The sequence below is a fragment of the Giraffa tippelskirchi genome, chromosome 14, assembly GCF_054371585.1.
Source record: "Giraffa tippelskirchi isolate mGirTip1 chromosome 14, T2T-mGirTip1v1.2.pri, whole genome shotgun sequence".
Taxonomy (NCBI): Eukaryota; Metazoa; Chordata; class Mammalia; order Artiodactyla; family Giraffidae; genus Giraffa; species Giraffa tippelskirchi.
This window is the reverse complement of record NC_137288.1, coordinates 37,323,322-37,344,333: the sequence shown is the minus strand read 5'-3', so window position 1 is coordinate 37,344,333 and position 21,012 is coordinate 37,323,322. Positions and strand designations below refer to the sequence as shown.

Here is a 21,012-nt window from a genome sequence, read left to right as displayed (position 1 = left end):
TTTTCTAAGCCTCAATTGTCTAGCATTTTAAAAGACTGAAAGGACTAGAAAGAATGTAAATAATATATTAAGTGCATTCATGCTCAACTAGTCAGTGCTCAACTAGTGACAGCTACCATTATTATTGGTAAACAGCAGTTGTGTGCAGGTGTGTGTGTGTAAGCATGTTCAAAATCATCTCCACTTTTACCTTCTGTTGGCTTTGTCAATTCATATGAAACTGAAACAAATCCTAAGTGTCTACCACAATTATGTTTAAGATCAATACCAATTCATATTGAACTCACACTTTGGGGTCAAGGCTAGGCACTTGATTTGGTTGGGAGATAAACATATAAGCCAAACCCACAACAGCACACATGCTCTGCCAGGGGTTACCCACCTTGGAGAAGGCAAAGAGGCTCTATAGACACACTCAATCCAGCTGATTCACTTAGAAATCAGAAGTCCTGACAACAGTGCCCTTTGATCACAGCAGCTGGAAATACAGGTTGGCACTGAGAAAAGTAATTGTTCATGTGTTCATTTATATGCCTAGATTAGTTTATTCGATATGTGCATGTCAATCTCAGAAAGCAGTGCATTAAATGTACCTGGCTCCTCTAATTTCCTACCAGAAATCATTAAAATACCATATCAATGACATTAAAGCCTATCCTGAATAATGAGCAGTCTATGTTAGTTGGGTCTATACCCAGTATGTTTGTGAAAACAAGCAGCTCATTCACTGTTTTAATTAATCACCATTTACCTTCTGGGATCACTGTTTAAATTCTTAAGTCTTACTATGGAAAGCTGAAATTTTAAATTGGCAGGGTAGAATTATTTAGATGTCAACTCTTTCCAAACAGAGGCAAAAAGACCAGTGGCATTCTTCCTACTAGAATAAGGGTAAAGTGTTGTGTCCATTCTGTGCACTGATGTAGCCCAAGTGCCTAAAATGGGTTTTTGCAAACTATGACTCACAGAGCAAAGCCAGCTTGCCTCTTGTTTTTATATAGTCCCCCCGCCACCCTTAGAATGGTTGTTACATTTTCAAAGGGTTGAAAAGTATCAAAAGAAGAATATTTCATAACATGGGAAAATCATATGAAATGTTGATGCTCACAAATGTTTTATTGTAACACAGCCGTGCTCATCCATTTATGTATTATTTTTGTGTTACCATGGCTGTTTCTGTGCTACCAAGGAAGAGTGACGTAGTTGCAACAGAGTTAATGTGACCCTGAAGCAAAGTATAATTACTATTTGACCTTTAAAAAAAAAAAAAAAGCTGCCCTCTAGTCCAGAGTAATATCCCTCCTTAACTTCTTTTAAAAGCAGATACATTAAAATTTAACCCTTACTATATGGCACAAGGAACTCTGCTCAATATTCTGGAACAACCTAATTGAAAAAAGAACTTGAAAAAGAAGAGATACGTGTATACATATAACTGAATCACTTCATCGTACATGTGAAACTAACACAACATTGTAAATCAACTCCAATGTGAAATAAAAAGTTAAAAAAATATAAAACTTAACCTTCACAAATGTCTTTCCAGAAGAGAAATCTTAAATTTACATATAACTCTAAGGCCAATCAGCAGATTATATGATAGGATAGAGAGGCTCACAGTAATAAGGAGAAACGCCATCGACGAGAACAGACTCAAGAGCCACCGTGCTTGGCTCAGACTTTGGTTCTACCACTTACTAGCTGTGCCACCATGGGCAAAATGCTTAACTGCCCCGTGCACCAGTTTTTCTATCTATAAAATGAGGCAAATGATGGTATCCATCCCTTAGGGCTATTATGAGCATTAAATAAGTTTGTGTTTGTAAAACGCTTAGAACATCATCTGGTATGAAGTAACTACTGTAACATATTTTTCACTGAATGTTTAAGGTAGAAAGTTGAGATAACCTAGAAATTAGCTCGGAGAAGGCAATGGCACCCCACTCCAGTACTCTTGCCTGGAAAATCCCATGGAGAGAGGAGCCTGGTAGGCTACAGTCCATGGGGTCGCTAAGAGTCAGACATGACTGAGCGACTTCACTTTCACTTTTCCCTTTCATGCATTGGAGAAGGAAATGGCAACCCACTCCAGTATTCTTGCCTGGAGAATCCCAGGGATGGCGGAGCCTGGTGGGCTGCCGTCTATGGGGTCGCACAGAGTCGGGCATGACTGAAGCGACTTAGCAGCAGCAGAAATTAGCTAAGGTAATGTGCGAGCCCAATGTGTTCAAAATGGGGAAAAAGACAAAGGTGAGTCGAAATTTGAACATGTCCGCTGTGGTCAGTAAGTACTCTGAGCCAGTGCAATGCACTAATATCAACTCTAACTGCCTTTTGATTGCAGGATATAACTATTTGTCTCCCATACCTGTGACATAATTCTGTAATCAATGGTCCTGTTTGAGATAATAAACAAATTGTATTCTGAATGGCTGAGTGACTTCTGATATGAAACTTTAACTACCTAACAAGTTCTTATCTGAGGGTACCAAATTGACATAAAGGGAAGCAATGCTTTAAAGGATTCATGGATACAAGATTAGTTTGCTTTGTTGAGGTTTTATTCAGGTCTTAGGAAGGGAACCAATGGAAAATATTATCCTTCATCTAAACAAACACTTTCTAAGCACCAAAACCAGGAGTCAAAACTAGGCCTTAAGGAATTCTAATGGCTTTTTAATCATTGCAAGTCATTTTAGCAAACAGATAATTAGTACTCCTGATGTTTAAATAGATTTTTATATCAATTTATGTGAAATCTTTAAAAAGATTGAAGAAAGTGAATTCTTTATAAAGTAACCTTTTATCTTCTATAAAATATAATCTCTTGAAAACTATACTTCAGTACAGGACTGTATATGGGACTGCAATAGCTAGTAATTAAGTATTCAAAAATATAATTATTTTTACAAATGCTTTTCTGTTACAGGTGTTTTCCTGGAGGAGGTTCAATGAATTTTTGCTATGTGCAATAGGAATCAAGATTAAAGAACATATTGGGAAAATGTAACACTGAGGCTTTCTTATTTTATAATTTCCATTCCTTCAACTTTCAGTAAATGTTAATATTTAACTGTTACATTGTGGGAGGTACAATGAAAATGTAAGAGATCCAGTCCAATTTGATTTACTTGGGCCAATTACTAAATTATGCATAACAACTTACAAAAATACAAATAAAAAACTTTTGGGGGTTTCTTGCACTGAACTTGCACTCTAATTTTTTGATATTTACTTTTTAATGCACTAAATGTTGCAAGTCATGCCACTTTATTAAATTTTTGTGCTTTAGAAGCCTTTAATAATAGCTATTCTAGAAACTTTTCCAAAAACTTCTGTGTCGCATTTTTTGCAATAAAGCAAAATAAAAATAACTAAGAAATAAGATTTCAAAATATTTTAATTTTTGTCCAGTCATGTCCTGTGATCTTAAATTAGTTATGTGTATATTTGAATATAAGATAATAAGTCTCTTATTTTTTAATATCCTCAGTGCTTAGTTCACTAAAATAAAATATGAATCTGAGTATAAATGGCATAATAAGAAAAACTAACAGCTAAGATAAAATTAAATTAATTTGCATATTTATAAAGTCTCTATGCTTGGCTTGCTTTATTTTTTAGACTTAAAAAATTCCAAATTACTCAATAATTTAAAATTTTTTTCAAAATATATAATTATTATATTAATATTCCTACATTCTATAGAAAACATGTACTCTTAAGTAAATTCCTTTGAAGTTATTCTATTTGGTTGAATTTTGAACTTATTCCAATAGACTGGTCAGTTTTAATTTTTCAACTCCTTCTCTGAATTTGAGGAGCTCTTTCATATTAGACTTTAGAAACTACAGGTGGATAAAAAGTAATAAATACAATGCCCTTCCATCCAACTTTCTTCAATAAAACTGATGTAATTTCAAAAATAATTGTTTAACACATTTATCCCTCTGTTAAACTACATAAAGCTGAGAGAACATTTTTATATTATGCTGGCACTATAATAAATGGGCTGATATTATGCTATTGGTTGCAACTTACAGCATTTTTGTCTACATTAAAGCTAAGGTCTTAGTGATTATTCTTGCATTCTTTCTGTGAATTAAAATTAGAATAATGTAATTAGTCCCTCAAATTAAAATGCTATGGTTACCAATAATGGAACAAAGTCTAAATTATATTACTTTGAGATCAACAATAGGTTCACATGAACTGTTTTCCAGATCTGCTTTTTATGGAAAAGACAGTCTCCTTCCTATTGCGGAAGTATCAGATTCTTGCAGCATCCATGACACTTGTAAGCATTCAGTGGTCAGACGGCACTACATATCCTTCAAATGATATGGCCCAGTGGAGCTGGACAGTGCGGTCACGGAGCCAGGCAGCCTGGTATCTCAGCCAGCCACCACGATAGAGCCAGCAGGCCCCAGCTGGCGTGCTGAATCCAGGCTAAGGTGAGAAATGGATTTTTCATTTTGAAAGTCAACTCTTCTAACACTGAAACCTAGGATGTATTTATCAGGTAAAAGTGCACTGAGGACTTTAGGATCAAATTTATAATTCTGATTTTCCCCAGTTACTCTTAGGACAAGTTAAATCTTAATTTTATTTTCCTTCTGGGTTTCTAGATTTACACTAGATAGTACATTTTAAAACATACGAATATATGTGTGTTCTGGACTATAACTGAATATGTAAGACATATGCTAAATTAAGTATACCTGTAAGTTGTTTAAAAGTCATAAAAGTCAAAATAACAGAATATTGATCACCAGTGTTCTTGGCGTGGTGACATTTGCCCATCACATTAAATTTACCAACTTGATCTTTAGACAAATGGGAACCCTTACAAAATAAAAATACATTTCAAGTCCTAGTTGTCATTTGGACTTCTGTATTCACTATTCAAGCACAAGAGTTTGGATTCTTGATTGTGTTATTGCCTTGCTTGTGTTATCTTCTGACACTACAGGTTATTAATTCATTTCTTACCAACAGTAGAAAAATCAACTTACAAGATTTCTAAGTTCAAGATTTCCCATGCCTCCCGTGGGCCTCACATGCCCACCAGTGCTCCCTAAACAACAGTAGAGAATATCTCCCAGTTTCCTCAGCTTCAGTTACCCAGGTCTGGAAGAAACAGCATGATGGAAAAAATAAACCTTTAACTCCATAAGGGTGCGGAAAGTGGACCCCATCTTCCAGACATCCTTCTGAGTGGGAAAAGGCCATGATGGATTCTTAAACCACGTACTTTCTAACACAGCACTTAGTGGATGAGGCTGGGGTACCTGGCATCTGGATTCGTGATGTTTTATCCTGAGAAACTGAGAAGAAGACACTGCTTCTTTTCTAAAAAGAGAAAGCAACCCTCTGCCAGGGCTCATTAAAAAGGGTTTTAAAATTGGAGCCAATAAAACAGGATTGTCAATTCTTATAGTCTTTTTTTTTTTTTTAAATCTCAGCAGCATTTTAAAAAGGCATTGTTTTTCTCTCTCCCCTTGGACAGGAAATCCTACTTTCAATACACACATGGGACACATTCCAAGCAGCAGCAACAACAATTCTCCAACTCCTTTGTGACTTCAGAGCAGGCTCACAGACCTAACTGCGGCTAGAGAACTATTCCTCTTCTCAGTTTTCAACTGTGCTCCCCTTTGACATGGGAGCTACTAGGCAGGACTCACTCTGCCTCCCTGAAACCTCTTGCTTGGCTCTCCTTTACAAATGAAAAGGATAAGGTCTTCCTTTTTACAAGACAGAAAAGTTTGCCTGGGTGATGCCAGAATTTCCAACAGCGACCCTAAAAGACAAAGCCTTTTAGACCTCTAACCTCCAAGGGGAGCAAACCCCAAACAGACAAACAACAAAAAAAAGTAACTTGAGTTGTTGGAATGAATGAAAAGCTTTTCTTTTGGAGTTATCCCCTGGCACTTCTGCTCGCCCGAAGCAGGAAAGGGGTGGAGTGGGCGGGGGTACTTCTCATCACTGGATCCTTTTCCTTAAACCAAGCCTATTTTGAGACGTAGAGGGAGGACTGGGTAGGAAGACTTCCCAAGCTGTACTTCCAATGGCCCGGGCCTTTGGTCCCACCTGCCTGTCAAATTCAGCCCAGGGGCCCATCTTCCTCTCTGCGGATACTGAGAACGTGGACTTTCCGGCAGTCGGGGATGCACTGAGGCCAGTTTCCCGTTGACCTTTCAGGGACTCTGAAATCAACTCCCCCCCCACCCCCAGTCTGAATTGTTTTCGGTTGTTTTCAGCCTGCAGGAGCCTCCTGTTCAGCACACCCCTCTCCCCCTCCTCTCAGCCCTCTCCCCCCACTCCGGCCTCTCGGGCTCCCCCACCCCACCCCCCACCTTTGTTGTCTCATACCTGCTGGCCAGGCTCTGTCTGCAGTGCTGCCTGAAGGGCATCAGGTGGTAGTTCATGGCGTCCAGCAGCAGCTTCTGGCAGACCGGGTCGGTGCGCATGAAATCCACGGACTGGACCCGCTCCACCAGCTCGGGGGCCGGGATGAGCGCGAAGCGGAGGCGCTTCATGAGGTCGGGCGCGTACTGCATGCGGGTCTCGCGGTCGTGCTCCAGCCAGAGCACGGACATCTGGAAGAGCGCCAGCTCCGACTCCACGGGGGGCGGCAGCGAATCCAGCAGGGCGCGCATCTCCTCGAAGTTGAGCAGCAGCACATCCTCCACCAGGTACTTGTTGGCCAGCTTCTTGGTTTCCTCCAGGCCGTGCAGCGCGGCGATCTTGCACACCTGCTTGTAGTTCTGCACCGAGATCTGGTCGTTGAGGAACTGCACGCAGAGCTTGGTGACCTGGGGGATGTGCAAAATCTTGCTGACCGACAGCACCTCCTCCACCGTGTCCAGGGAGAGGGTCACGTTGGCCGTGTAGAGGTACTCCAGCACCAGGCGCAGCCCGATGGACGAGCAGCCCTGGAGCACCAGGTTGTTGATGGCCCGGGGACTGGTCAGCAGCTTGTCGTCGGGGGAGGAGGATGGAGTGCCAGGCTCCTCCTGCGCTGGCGGCGGCGGCGGCTGCTGCTGCGGCGGCTGCTGCGGTGGGTCCTTGGGGGCCCCCAGGCCGTCCTGACCGCCGACCCCTCCCCCGAGAGGGGGGTGACTGGAGAAGAGCGATCGGAAGTACTGCGAGCAGGAGGCCAGCACGGCCTTGTGGCAGTGGAACTGCTGGCCCTGGGCCGTCAGGGTCACGTCGCAAAACAGCTGCTTCCTCCACAGCAGGTTGAGGCCGTGCAGCAGGTTGTCGCTGTGGCTGGGGTCGAAGGTGGAGGTCCGGTCCCCGGATCTGGACATGGCGAGCTGCCTCGGCGCACCTGGCTTTAAACCCGCCTCCGACCTGGCAGACAGGGGTGGGGGATGGGAGGGAGGTGAGCAGGGTGGTGGTGGGAGGGTGGGGTGTGGTCGGGGTGGGGCAGGGTGTGGAGGGGAGAGGAGGGCGAAGAACCACGGTCAGTGCTCAGCTCAGGTCTCCGGAGGGACCCCGACCCTAGGAGACAGGTCTGAAGGTGCTGGATCCGTGAACGCGCCCCTCCGCCCCCCGGGGCCCTGTCTGGGGGTCCGGGCGCCCGCTCGGCTCCCCGCTACTCCTCTCTCCGCGACCCCCACACTTGGTCCCTCACTTTTCCTAAAACCACCCGGGCTCGGATCTCGGCGGCGACAGCGATGGCAGCAGCGACGGCAAAGTGGCGGCTGAGGCCGAGACACCTCGTGGGCTCGTGTCCATGCCGGGCCGGGGCGGGGAGAGGCCGGGGCGTGGGGAGCCCGGGGGGGCCCCCCCCCAAGAGCGCAGAGGCGACCGTCGACGGAGCTTTCAGGTCACCTCGGCGCCCGCAGCTTTGCGTTTCGCAGTTGGTCCAGTTTTGGGGGTGGGTGGGTGGGCAAGGGGGCCCGACAAGCGTGCGGGAAGAGGGGCGATCCTTAGCCCTCCAAACGCTGGGAACCCTTTCGATTATCCGCGCTGCCCCGAGAAACTCCCGAGCTAATCGTCTGCGGGAGCAGATAAAGCCCTTTCTTCTCCCAGGAAAGTGCAGCGGAGCGCGGTGAGGACCAGCTCAGTGGACTCGGCAGAGGCGGGAGCTGTCCTTATCAATTCTAGCTCATTTCCCTCACCCCGGCCCTGCCTGCTTCTCTGCTTTCGCAAACTGTTGGCTTTCCCCGTCACCACTCAGTTTTGCTAATTTTTCAGATACGACTTTAAACCTGGCAGGAGAATCCCTCCAGCCCCCCACCCCCGAGATGCCCCCCCCACGCCCCTCGCATTTTTAAGCGCGCAAGTTCGGGCGTGTGTCTCCCCTTCTCCGGCTGGGCGGCCCCGAGGAAGATGAGGAGGGAGGAAGTGGGACCACTGGGGTGGATTAAGAGCCAGAGCCCGCAGGCCTGGTGGGATTCGCGTGGACAGCTCTCCCTCCCGGGCACGAGGCGCAGTGGCTTTAACTCCTGAAACTATGAGAAGTTCAAGTGTACGGGCAGGTGTTGGGGGAGGGGGTGGGGTTGTCCGATGGTGGGGGGGGCGGGGTCTCTGCCTCCCACCCAGCATCGCCTCCCGAAGCCGCCGCTTCCTTCTGAGTCCCTGGGTGCAGCCCCCGGCGACCCCCTACTCGGGCACCCCCACTCCCCGCCCCCCCCCACCCCGGCCCTGGAACTACTTCTGTAAAAAGTCTGAGCCGCCCGCATCTCGGCGGAGGAGGGCAGGAGGTGGGGGTGGCGAGGCGATGTCGATACGCCGGGTCCTTAACCTGTAATTGCACCTTCTAGGGCTGAGCAGAAAGGGCCCCTCTCTGCCCACATCCCACCCGCGCGCCCGGGAGACCCGCCGCCGCCGCCGCCGCCGCCGCCGCCCGGCTCCGAGGGATCCCGCCGGACCGGCCCCTTCCACTGCGGCTCACTCTGCCCTGCCTGGCGCCAGTCCTGGATCGCCGGCTTCCTATTTCCACCGGACTGGGCTCCTCTCCACTCACTTTATCATCCCGTTCCAGGTGGACCCTAACCGCCCGCGAGCTCCCTCCCCCAGCAGCACCCGCCCCCCCACCCCCCGCCCAACGATGCGCCCCCAAAAGCGCAGGCTCTCCGAAACACCTCCCCGAGTCTCTCCCTTGAAGTGGACCCGGTCATACCTCCCTCTCGCTCTCCCCGCTTCGTTGTCTCTTCCCCCCCATCTTTTCCTGTTCCCCTTCTTTCTTGCTCTCTTTGCCTTTCCCCCTCATCTGCTTATTTCTTGCAATTGGAGTTTTATTCTTTATGAGCGTTTGCCACACAGCCACCCCCCCAACCCCTCTGAAAGACTCCCTCCCCTGCCCTCCCCCTCACTAACAACCCAAAAGACAGAACAGAATACACACAAGGCAGACACAAGGCCAGAAACTTACCTGCTTTCAACCAGCTGCAAAGTCAAGGCTCACTTAAGCTCCCCCCCAAAAATCAATTGTCCTTCCTTTTTAAAGGTTTGCTCTCTCCTTGGGAGTGGGGTGGGAAACACCTTCTGGTTCCCAACTCCAGGCAGTCACTCTTTACAATTTATTTTGTCGTACATCATTTGATCACCATGAATTAGCAACAGCAAGAAAATGTAGGAGAGGGAGAAAAGAGAGAAAGAGAGAGGGAGAGAGAGAGGGAGAGAGAGGGAGAGTGAGAGAGGGAGCAGAGCTTTCTGCAAGAGAAGAAGAAGAAAAAATGTACGTGTGACAAATTATGCTACCAAGAAACAACACATCATTATCCTTGGGCCTGGGGCTCAGTGAGTCGTAACGAGAGTAATAGGAAATCCACGGTTGGGGAGAGAAACGGTCGTGCTTGGCCAGTAGAGAGAGACCATACAGGGGGATGGATGCTGGAGAGACTCGCAAAATTATGGCTCAAGGCTATTGTAAAAATTGTCGAGCGTAAATGACTGCGATTTCAAACATCTTTGGAAGAAAGAAGGGGAAAAAGCGAGCCCCCCCTCCCTCTGGCTCCCTCTCTCTCCCTCTCTCTTCTCTCTCTCTATAAAGAACCGTCAAGTTTTAGTGCGCATTGCTAATTAGTCAATTTCTCTCTGCCTTCACAGGCTGGCGACTTCGCTGCTGAGCTGAAACTGCTAATTTCTGTGACCAGCTTTTTTCTTAGCTGTGATCTGGATGAATGAGTAGCTGTCTCACAGAGATGACAAAAATAAACTCTAATCCCCCCCAAAATTTCCACTACATCTTTCTCATGCATAGATTTATGATCTTCAAGCGCTCTGTGCAATATGCAAACTTTTTGTGTCTGTAGATGTGCTGTTGTTTCCAGATTTCTCTACATTGCTGCTTTTCCCTTTCACTCCGCAACCCCCCCCCCCGCCCCCACTGGGAAATGCAGAAACCGTCTGATCTCAAAGTCTGCCAAGATGCCACTTTATAGAGTGTCTTGGTGTTTGGTGTTTGGGTCTGACTTGGAAGTCAGGAGTCCTTGCCTAAGAACTGAGTGGCTGAGTGTACAGCGGGGGTGGGGGGAAGTAGACAGAATAGAGGACAGCTCTTCGCTTTACATTTGCTTCCCTGCATTATTCAAGCTTTATGATCTTGTTGGAAAACATATTTTCTCCCTCATTTTGTCGGGTTATACAACCATCTCGGAACTTCTCTGTCAGCTCTTCAGCAGGAAGGGTTCAAAAGTCACTTTATTTTTTTAATTGGAAAATTATCCTATTGTCAGATTTGCCTTTCAATTAGGAATCTTTGATTTGCAGGAGCTAGAATCAAGTGCTAGGAGAGCCAGCTGCAATTTCACAAATGTAACCTTTAAACTTTGGAGCTCATCTGATATATAAGGTCGATCACAGAGAGCTCACATTTTTGACCCTGCTTAGCATACAAAATGAACCCCAGCATGACTCTGGAATTTTAGCTGTACCAGAGATTCATGTGCATTTTGGTAGAGGACGTGTTCTCTTAGACTTATCTCATGATGTATTGCACCCTTACATTTATAGCCCTGCATTTTGGTTGTCAATGGGGGCTGGAGGTGTCCAAGAAAGAAAGGGAAAAAAAAATAAGAAGCAGGAAAAGGAAGGTAGGTATGCCCTTGAAGAAAATGAACATGGAAGAAAGCTGGATCTGAGTTAAATTGAGTTTTGCTGGCTATTAAATATATGAACATGATTCATTCTAACCGATATGTGCTCTGATTAGTAAACATATTAAAATACACATCAGGGTACCACTGAAATCCTGCCTTTTAACCTTCCCCTTTGATTGGTAAAAGATGAAAGACACCTGCTTAAGGGAGGGGAAAACCTGAAAATTCTTTGGTTCAGAAATCAGGAGTTTCCCACTTACAATGATCAACATTAATATGCACATGGAATATTTACTCTTAAATAGACTAGGCAGGATCCAACCCAAGCATTTATCCCTCACAATGGTCTTTCTTGATCAATGTCCTAGGCTATTTGAGAGCAAGACTACTTTATTCAATCTTGCTGAGATGCTGTGTTCTCATAGTCATATTTATAATAAAAAAAAAGCCCAAATACATGATAAGATAATAGAAAAGGATTTTTTTTTTTATTAGAGCAGGGAAAAGAAAGAGAACAGATTATCCAAATCTTCTGGCCTTACTATTTTTTTTTTAATTTCTCTTATTTAGTAGATCTTGAATAGGAAGACTGTGTAACTGTAATATAGTGCCTTTTTGGGGTTCCATTTCATTAACAAAGCTATCAAGTGTGTGAAGTGTCACCCAACTCTCAGATACTAAAAGTACAATTTTTATGATATGCTTTTGATGTTGATCTTTTATGAGCTTCCAATGACATATTTGGAACTAAACCCAAAGGCAAATTAAGAGTATTGATCACTTAAATTATTGCCATCTTTCCATTTTATCATAAGGGAATTAGCAATTAAGGTATGTTTTCTAAGCCTTGCAGTATTTTAATTTTGAATTTCTACATGTATGTATATATATTTACTGGTGGGATATATTGGCCACTAATTATGATTACTAGGGCTTCTGGCATTTCCAAACAATAGAAAAGTCACATTTCAAAAATTTTAGCTACCTATAATTTCAGTGCTTATTTAACAACTTGGGTAGAAGGGAAAGGAGGTGGTTAGGGATTGCAATTCTTAAACAGCTGTTGAAGTGGTTAGGCTGCTTTCTTCTGGATTTTGAACTTACACTATTTGAGAATGTTTTAAATTCAGAGAAAAATTACAATTATGGCTCTTTTGTAAGCAATTAAAAAAAAAAGAATATTGATAATAAAAAAATCCGTTCACAATCTGTACCTAAACTAGTGTTTCTATCGTGTACATTACACACATCCAATATCTTGCCCTGGCTTTGACTGAAATTATTGCAGAACTCACAAATGATATGACACTATTTACAATAAATCCCGTTATGAGAGATTCAATTTGCAGCAATCAGATGCTAGCTACTAAGCGATTGTAAGTATTTGAATTTTATCCTACTTCACTGTTCAACATACAGAAATTGCATCTGTGTGTTTGATCTGTCCTGCTGAGCACTACCAGCAGCTTGCATCTCTGCCACTATTGTTTTTAAAATGGCAGGAAGGACGTGACTAGTCAAGAGCACTCAGCGGGATGGATTCCACATGGCTTAAGAGGAGCCAGAATTGTCTTACAAAAAAAATTAAATATGATCATGTAGTCATCTAATTCAAGCAGTCTTTGTACTTCAACAGAATTATCAAATTTATTCATCAGTGAATCTGCATTTAAACTATGTACAGTGGAAAGATGCTGAGGCTGTTGGCGCTGAGCAGTCTAACGAGAGCTACCACCAGCTCTGAGCAGGCTGGTCAGCCTTTAGAGTAGGAGGGACCCAGGTGACTCTGTGGTTCATGTTGCCCAGGACCATTTCCCCTCACTGGGTGAACTCAAGTTTCTCTTCAGAGCAGATCAAGAAGTGTTTAGCTGCCTAACAGGAGAGACATCCACAATGAAACTTTCTCTCCTTCTTGACTTTTTTGCTTAAGATGTATGAGTCATCTTCCAATGATTTAAACACCAAAGTCTGGCCTCTCTGGTGTATCTTTCGGTTAGTAAATACTACTTCCTGTGGCCTGAACTTTCAGACTGTCACCATGGGAAGACAAGTAGAGATACTTTTCCATTTTATAATAAAATTGAGGAGGGAAGGACCTCTTGATTCCCCAAAGCCAAGGAGTGGCAAAACCCAGACAAAACTTGTAGGTTTCTAAAGTTTTGTTTTAAATCTCCAGTAGGTGTGGCCAGAGATGTCACAAAACCATCAGCATCAAGAAGCTTATTGAAAAACAAAAACTAAAATAACAATAAAAGACAAAAAATAGTGCTATGGACTAGCATTTAGTCAAAAGCCAATGGTTTACTATGGCCCCATGGTCAAATCCAGCTCCTTGGCCAGCATCCTGAGCTCCAGAATCTAGTTCTAGCACTGCTGGGAAGTCTGCTATTAGCTGTTTTCTGAACATGACCGGCTTTCAGCCACAGTGCCCATGCTTAGGTTGTGTCCTTAAAAGAGACCTTGCGTGCTAAGTTGCTTCAGTCGTGTCTGACTCTTTGCCACCCTGTGGACTGAAGCCCTCCAGGCTCCTCTGTCCATGGGATTCTCCAGGCAAGAATACTGGAGTAGGTTGCTATTTCCTTCTCCAGGGGATCTTCCTGACCCAGGGATTGAGCCCATGTCCACCTGGGAAGCCCTTGGTTCTCTACATACAGAAATTCTGCCTAGTTCTCAAGATTAAACTCAGATTTCTGCCTGAGACAGAACTTTTCTTGGCAACCTAAAGCATAATAATAATAGCTAATACTTACTGAGCTTGTTAGGGGCTTCCCAGGTGGCTCAGTGGTAAAGAATCCGCCTGCCAATGCAGGAGATGGAGGTTTGATCCCTGAGTTAAGAAGATCCCCTGGAGAAGGAAATGTCAACCCACTCCAGTATTCTTGCCTGGGAAATCACACGGACAGAAGGGCCTGGCAGGCTAGAGTCCAAAGTGGTGCAAAGAGTCGGACAGAACTTAGTGACTAAGCACAAATGCACACATTGAGCTTATTACTTGTGTGGTGGACACTAGTCTAGTCTAAATCCTTTAGATGTTTTATTTTCTTCATTCTCTTGCTAATCCTAGGACAGTATGGTAGATTATAAGATTGGCCCCAATCTCCATCCTTCCCTGTATAAACACCCCATAATAATGTGGCTTGGCTGATCTTCCCATCAAGAGTGGAGTCTATTTTCCCACCCTTTGAATGTGAGCTGGTCCTGTGACTTGCTTCAACCAACAGAATCTGCCGGAAATGACTTTGTGCCAGCTGCAGATCTGAGCCTCAAGAGGCCTTGTGTGTGTGTGTGTGTATATATATAATTGGAGAATAATTGCTTTACAATGTTGTGTTAGTTTCTGGTGTACAGCAAAGTGAATCAGCCATATGTATAGATGTATCGCATCCCTCTTGAGTCTCCCTCTCACCATCCCCCATTCCACCCTCTAGGTCATCACAGAGCACCAAGCTGAATTCCCTGTGATACAGCAGCTTTCCATTAGCTATCTATTTCACTCATGGTAGTAAGTAGACGTTCATGCTACTCTCCCAGTTCGTCCCACCCTCCCATTTCCCCCAACGTCAACAAGTCTGTTCTCTACATATGCATCTCTATTCTTGCCCTGCAAATAGGTTCATCTGTACCATTTAGAGACCTTGTATAGTTCAACTCTCCCTCTCTGAACCCTGCCAGCTGCTGCTGCTGCTGCTAAGTTGCCTCAGTCGTGTCCGACCCTGTGCGACCCCATAGACGGCAGCCCGCCAGGCTCCGCCATCCCTGGGATTCTCCAGGCAGGAATACTGGAGTGGGTTGCCATTTCCTTCTCCAGTGCATGAAAGGGAAAAGTGAAAGTGAAGTTGCTCAGTCATGTTCGACTCTTAGCGACACCATGGACTGTAGCCTACCAGGCTCCTTTGTCCATGGGATTTTCCAGGCAAGAGTACTGGAGTGGGGTGCCATTGCCTTTTCTGAACCCTGCCAGCTGCCATGTGCAAAAGCCCAGGTTAGCCCATGGCTGATGAGATACCACATGGATGGAGCCATTCCCAGCTGACCTGATGACCCAACTCAGCTCTGTGTGACTGAACTCAGCCGAGATGGAAGAACTAACATAACCCGAATTACTGACCCACACAATGCTGAGCTAAATGAATGGTTGCTGTTCAAGCCATTAGTTGTTTTGGGGGTGATGTACTCCATAGCAAAATCAGCTGATAAAGAAAGGTTCTATTACCACAAATTTACCAATGAAAAAATGAATTGCAGAGAAATCAAGTGAAGTTTTCAGGCTCACAGAACATTTCAAAGGTAGTGCTGCAATTCAGACCCCACAATCTGACTCCAGAGATTGAACCAAACTGCTACCCCAGTTGCCCACTGTGTTAGTCGCTCAGTCGTATCCGACTCTTTGCAAACCCTGGCCACAAAAGAAGTGCCTGCATCTTGTGACCTACATTCATTCATTCATTCATCAATATGTTAAGTATTTATTATACACCAGACAATGCGATAAACATTGAAGATACAATGATGAATAAAACTGAATCCTTGCCCTCAAGGGGCTGATGATCTAATGGAGGAGACAGGCAGGTAAATTACTCACAGCAAATGAATAATTACAATGTGATAATTGCCCTAATAAGGGTATGTGTAATGAACTACTAGAGCAGAAAGGAGCAGGCTCCTAACTTCCTTATAATACATGTTATCTGTAATATTCTTTTGACATTTATTATCTACTTCTTTTGTATTCTTAGTTGCTAATTTAGGAAAACATATTTTATGATCTCAGCTAGATTATAAATTTCTAGGGTAGAACCTGCTGCTGCTGCTGCTCAGTCGCTTCAGTCATGTCCGACTCTGTGTGACCCCACAAATGGCAGCCCACCTGGCTCCTCCATCCATGGGATTTTCCAGGCAAGAGTACTGGAATCGGTTGCCATTTCCCTCTGCAATGCATGAAAGTGAAGAGTGAAAGTGAAGTCACTCAGTCGTGTCTGACTCAGTGACCCCATGGACTGCAGCCTTCCAGGCTCCTCTGTCCATGGGATTTTCCAGGCAAGAGTACTGGAGTGGGTCGCCATTTCCTTCTCCAAGAAATAGCCTCGTGCCTGATAAAATCTTCCATGGTGCATGGCTCTGTATCTTCCCCATAGTAGTTATTCAATAAATATATTGATGAACTATGAAAGGTAAATTTTCAAATTTATCAGGGTAACAGATGAAAGAACAAGGAGATATTTAATAATCAAAGACTGTGTTGAGCATTTAACTGAAGTGGTGCCTCTCAATCTCTTGATTATACCGACCTGTTGTCTAAATATTAATAAAATCTTTATAATATTGTGAAATAAACAATTTTCTCAGTACATAGATAAGCACTTGATGTGACCTTAGTGAGTGCTTCTCTCAAATCCTTCACCTGTGGCAACCATCACTCTACAAATTGCTCTAAATACTTGAAGAGAGTCGTCGTTACTTGCATGAAAATATCTAACTACTAAACGTAGGTAGGGGCTGCCCTGGTAACTCAGCTGGTAAAGAATCTGCCTACAATGCGGCAGACCCTGGTTCGACTTCTGGGTCAGGATGATCCCCTGAAGAAGGGATAGGCTACCCACTCCAGTATTCTTGGGCTTCCCTGGTGGTTCAGATGGTGAAGAATCTGCCTGCAATGTGGAAGACCTGGGTCCGATCCCTGGGTTGGGAAGATCCCCTGGAGAAGGGAAAGGCTACCCACTCCAGTATTCTGGACTGGAGAATCCCCGTGGAGAAAGGAGCCTGGTGGGCTACAGTCCATAGGGTTGAAAAGAGTTGGACATGACTGAGTGACTAAGCACAGCACAGTACAGCAAACATAGGTAGGAAAACACCTACCTATAGGAAAACACCATTTTCCTAAGCCCAGATTCTGGAAGCAAATCACCTGCGTTTGAACCCTAGCTCTGTCTCTTTCCATATGTGCCACTTTGGGCAAATAACCTCCCTCTGCCCAGTTTTCTTATCTTCAAAATGGGGATAACCTATGCAGCACTTCCCTTCTAGGGTTTTATGATGCTTAACTTTTTAAAAATATTTGTAAAAATGCTCACTTAGACACATAATGTCATGTGAATGTTTGTTAAATAAAAAAGAAGCATATGTCGCTAGAGACTTTTTTCTTTTCTTTTATTCCTTTATTTTTATTTTTCCTTTTTATGCTTTCTCTTTTGCATATTATGTCTAGTGTTCCACAAATACTGGATGAAGGAAGGACTAGAAAAAGATCAACTTTTCTAAGGCAATGATTGCAATGATTCATGATGCTATTCAAGAAGCTTTAATGAAAGAACTACTATTTTTGACTTTTCATTTTAGATATTTTATGTAACAGTTTGTTTACCTGTAGTTTTCAAAGTCATCATTCTTTTATCTTTGGGGATGTTTGTCATTTCATATACATATTTTGAGTAATTGAGATTCTAAAAAACTAAGAATATTCACTATTTTTAGTTGTTCAGTCACTAAGGTGTGTCCAGCTCTTTGTGACCCCATGGACTGCTGCATGCCAAGTTCTTCTGTCCTCCACTATTTAGTGATTGGTGGCAGAATATATTTCTGATTCTGAAAAGTAGCTTTTTGGTGATAGGTTTTTATGCCAGTAACTGAGATGAGAGAGGATGTTATTGCACTTCAGCTTCTGTGTTTGATGTTACCTGTGACTCTGGACAAATCACTTTTCTTCTCCAGGTCTTAGTTTTCTCATATTTGGAGAGAGATAGCATTTCCTGCATTTAATTACTGTGTAGGTTTGTAGCGAGGGGAAATGACTAGAGTGAATGGTCCCCAAAGAACAACAGGGAATGTTCCTAGTGACTTGTGCAATAAGAAGAAAATTTAGATAATAGGAGAAGAAAAAAATTCCTTACCTCTTGAAAATTACCCAAAGGCCTGGGATCAGAGGCATTTACTCAATCATCTTTGTGGAAGTAGTCAGATGAAAACAACAAGTCAAAAATTGAACGTATTTTGAGTGTATCACTAGAAATCGTATTAGGTACATTCACAAATAAATTCTTTTGTATGCATCAAAAGTTTTCAAAGAGCTGAAGTTTATGAGCAAGTATTTATTTTTCTGTAGAAATGCTGTATTCCGAATGTTCATTAAGGAAAGGCATGGAACGTATTCTTTATAAGCAAAACAATGCACCTTTATCATAAAGAGTTATCGTGCAAATTTGCAAGTTATTCTAATCACCTTTTCCACCCTCGTTTTTCTTTTACTTGTGGCAATAATTTTTTTTCTTTCTCTTATTAATTCTTAAAAACACAGGTATGTATTGCTGTGTTGGAATATTCACCAGCCCACTGAAATTTTTTGTAGTTAATAGAGAAAAATGACCTAAGTTTCTTAATCAAATACCTTTATGCCTAATCATTAGTTATTAGTGTATCATTTCAAGGACATACTATCTTGACTGAGTCCAGGTTTTCCTTAGAGATGAGCTGTTTATATCTTGAAATATTTATTCTGCTCTCAGCTTCTTTGATATCAGTGTAAATTTCCCCAGTTTTCCATTTTCAATATAGTATTTCTCTGTTGCTTTGTCTAACCCTTTTTTCTACACACTCCTGATTCCTCCATCCCACCCCAGTATACCCAACCCTATTTCTAATTATATTATGTTTGCTTTATAATGAAACATTTCATAGTATTTCAGTAAAACTGTTCAAATTCTATGAATTAATATTGTTTTGTTGTTGAAGAACTGTCTGCCAGTTTGGATAAACTTAGGGAGCCTGTTGGCTTAGGTGATAAATAATTAAAGAATTCTGCTGGGTATTTCATTTTATTTGTTAAAGAAGCTGACTAAGTAAAGGATATGTTTTCTCAAAATCTGAAAACAACATGCAGCCATTGCTAATACAGCCCAATAAATCTGAATTTCGATTCACTGGTGGCTCAGTGGTAAAGAATTTGCCTGCAATGCAGGAGATGTGAGTTGGATCCCTGGGTGGGGAAGATCCCCCAGAGAAGGAAATGGCAACCTACTCCAGTATTCTTGCCTGGGAAATCTCATGGACAGAGGAACCTGGTGGGTTACAGTCCATTGGGTTGTGAAAGAGTTGGACATGACTTAATGACTAAGCAACAGCAAAAAATCTGAATTGCAATCTTTTCATTTTGCCTTTACATCTTATTGAGCTCAACGATAGGTAGGACTAATTTAAATTCTCTGCAGGGACTTAAATCCCACCTGCAAGAATATTTTGTCCAGTTTTATCATGTTTTATGTGAACAAAGTCCACGGTTAGTTCAAATTTCCTTAGTTTTACCTAATGTCCTTTGTCTGTTCCAGGGTCCTATGTAGGATACCACATTACATTTAGCTGTTATATTTCCTTAGGTTCTTTTTGGCTGTATTGTTTCTCACACTTTCCTTGTTTTTGATGACCTTGAAAGTTTTTCAGAATACTCATCAAATAATTTGTAGAATGTTTCTCAAGTGGGAACTGTCCGATATTCTTCCTGTGATAATACTGGGGTTGTGGGTTCTGGGGAGGAGGACCACAGAGGTAAAGCCCCAGTTATTCACAGGACACCTAGTTGATGTTAAACTCGATCACTTGGCTGAGGTGTATTTACCATGTTTCTGCCCCCTAAAGATACTCTTTATTATTTACTCCTCTTTCCATACTGCACTTCTTGGTTATGTTTTTATTCACCGTCACACCTAAGGAGTGAAGATTTATGCTTCAGGTTCTTTAGAGTGGAGACAAATCTCAAGTCACACAAGTGATTTGAGCTTGTTCTGCAAGGGAGATTTGTGTATTCTCCCCTACCTATTTACTCAATCATTTATTTACATCAGTATAGCCTCATGGATATTTATTTTGTACTTTGGGTTATAATCCGATACTACTTTATTTTGCTGCTCAAACTGTTCCAGTTTTGACCATTGGAAGTCCTTTAGTTGGCTCCTGTATTCCTTGACATATTCCCATCATTACCTCTCTTCCTTCCTCCCTCCCTCCCTTCCTCCCTGGCATGGCAGAATACTGCATGCTCATCTTGTTTATTTCTTTACATAATGCTAGAATCAACCATTTTTCCCAGGAATGCTGCTTGCCTTTTTGAAGAATGGTGTTAGGAGCAAAGATCTGAACATTAGGTTGCTAGTTGATACAGGAGTTTTCACTTAGACATCCTCAGCTGACACAGCAAGCTGTATGCACACATTTATACATATTTCTATGTATAACCATCTGTATATATAGTAAGCTAAACATGAGTTTACACTGATGTCTAATCCACCCTAAGCCACTACCAGCCAACTTAATTTTAACTAAAATAGTTAAATCCCATGGGAGAAACAGGAGGAGAAGCAAGAGCAGGCCAAACAGTGTCCCTCCTTTGGAGTAGGTGAGACCAGAGACTACACTGAGCTCCTAGAGTATGTAAACAAGGGCTCTATTGGGGGAAGAAACTACAACCTTTAGTAACAATGTTCAGATTTACTATTAATAGTGTCAAAATTCAAACATTTTTAGGGTAACATGCAGCAAATGAATACTTTGCAATTGAAGTCCGGTATCTTTTTCAGCTGGACTTTTGAAAGTCCAGTATCTTTTCAATGTTTTTTCAATAGGAGATATGTCAGGATTCTGTAACATGAAGGGAGACCACAACCACAGGTCTATTGAGAAGAGGCTATAAGAAAAACCGTCCCATCCCAGCCCTATCTGGCTTCTAGAGGACAATGATCCTGCTGATGACAAAGTTCCTATATCAGGGATGGTTGTAGCTACAATTCACCTAATAATTTAATGTGCAGAGGGAGTAAAAGGAAGGAGGATAGGATTTGGATAGAAAGAAATGGATTTGAGGATCACTTCCAGCATTGATAATATAAATATCCTAGCCTCTCTAAGCCTTAGTTTTCTCATTTGTAAAATAGGAGAAAAATAATTCCTGCAACATTTCTTTGCTAGGGGC

General features: G+C 43.0%; 2 protein-coding genes across 2 annotated transcripts in view; one reads left to right on the top strand and one right to left on the bottom strand.

Annotated features, from left to right (window-relative positions):
• KLHL14 (kelch like family member 14) overlaps positions 1-8,121 on the bottom strand; it is a 107,789-nt gene extending 99,668 nt beyond the window's left edge. The window contains exons 1-2 of the mRNA XM_081562583.1: positions 7,643-8,121; positions 6,376-7,359 (exon numbers count right to left, since the gene is read on the bottom strand). Of these exons, the coding sequence (XP_081418709.1) occupies positions 6,376-7,316 (941 nt within the window). The 5' untranslated portion in view covers positions 7,317-7,359; positions 7,643-8,121. The remainder of the gene's footprint in view (positions 1-6,375; positions 7,360-7,642) is intronic.
• On the top strand, positions 7,686-12,270 carry LOC145534869 (uncharacterized). Its single transcript, XM_081563165.1, has 3 exons — positions 7,686-8,062; positions 8,778-8,998; positions 10,066-12,270. The coding sequence occupies exons 1-3, from the start codon at positions 7,686-7,688 to the stop codon at positions 10,083-10,085; spliced, it is 618 nt and encodes a 205-aa protein (XP_081419291.1). The 3' UTR covers positions 10,086-12,270.
• Positions 12,271-21,012: the final 8,742 nt, after the last annotated feature.

Coding starts and splice junctions, on each gene's coding strand:
- LOC145534869 (XM_081563165.1), top strand. CDS start 7,686: ATGGCAGCAGCGACGGCAAAGTGGCGGCTGAGGCCGAGACACCTCGTG. Junction 8,063..8,777: donor GGAAAGTGCAGCGGAGCGCG/GTGAGGACCAGC, acceptor TGCACCTTCTAG/GGCTGAGCAGAAAGGGCCCC. Junction 8,999..10,065: donor ACTTTATCATCCCGTTCCAG/GTGGACCCTAAC, acceptor CTGCCTTCACAG/GCTGGCGACTTCGCTGCTGA.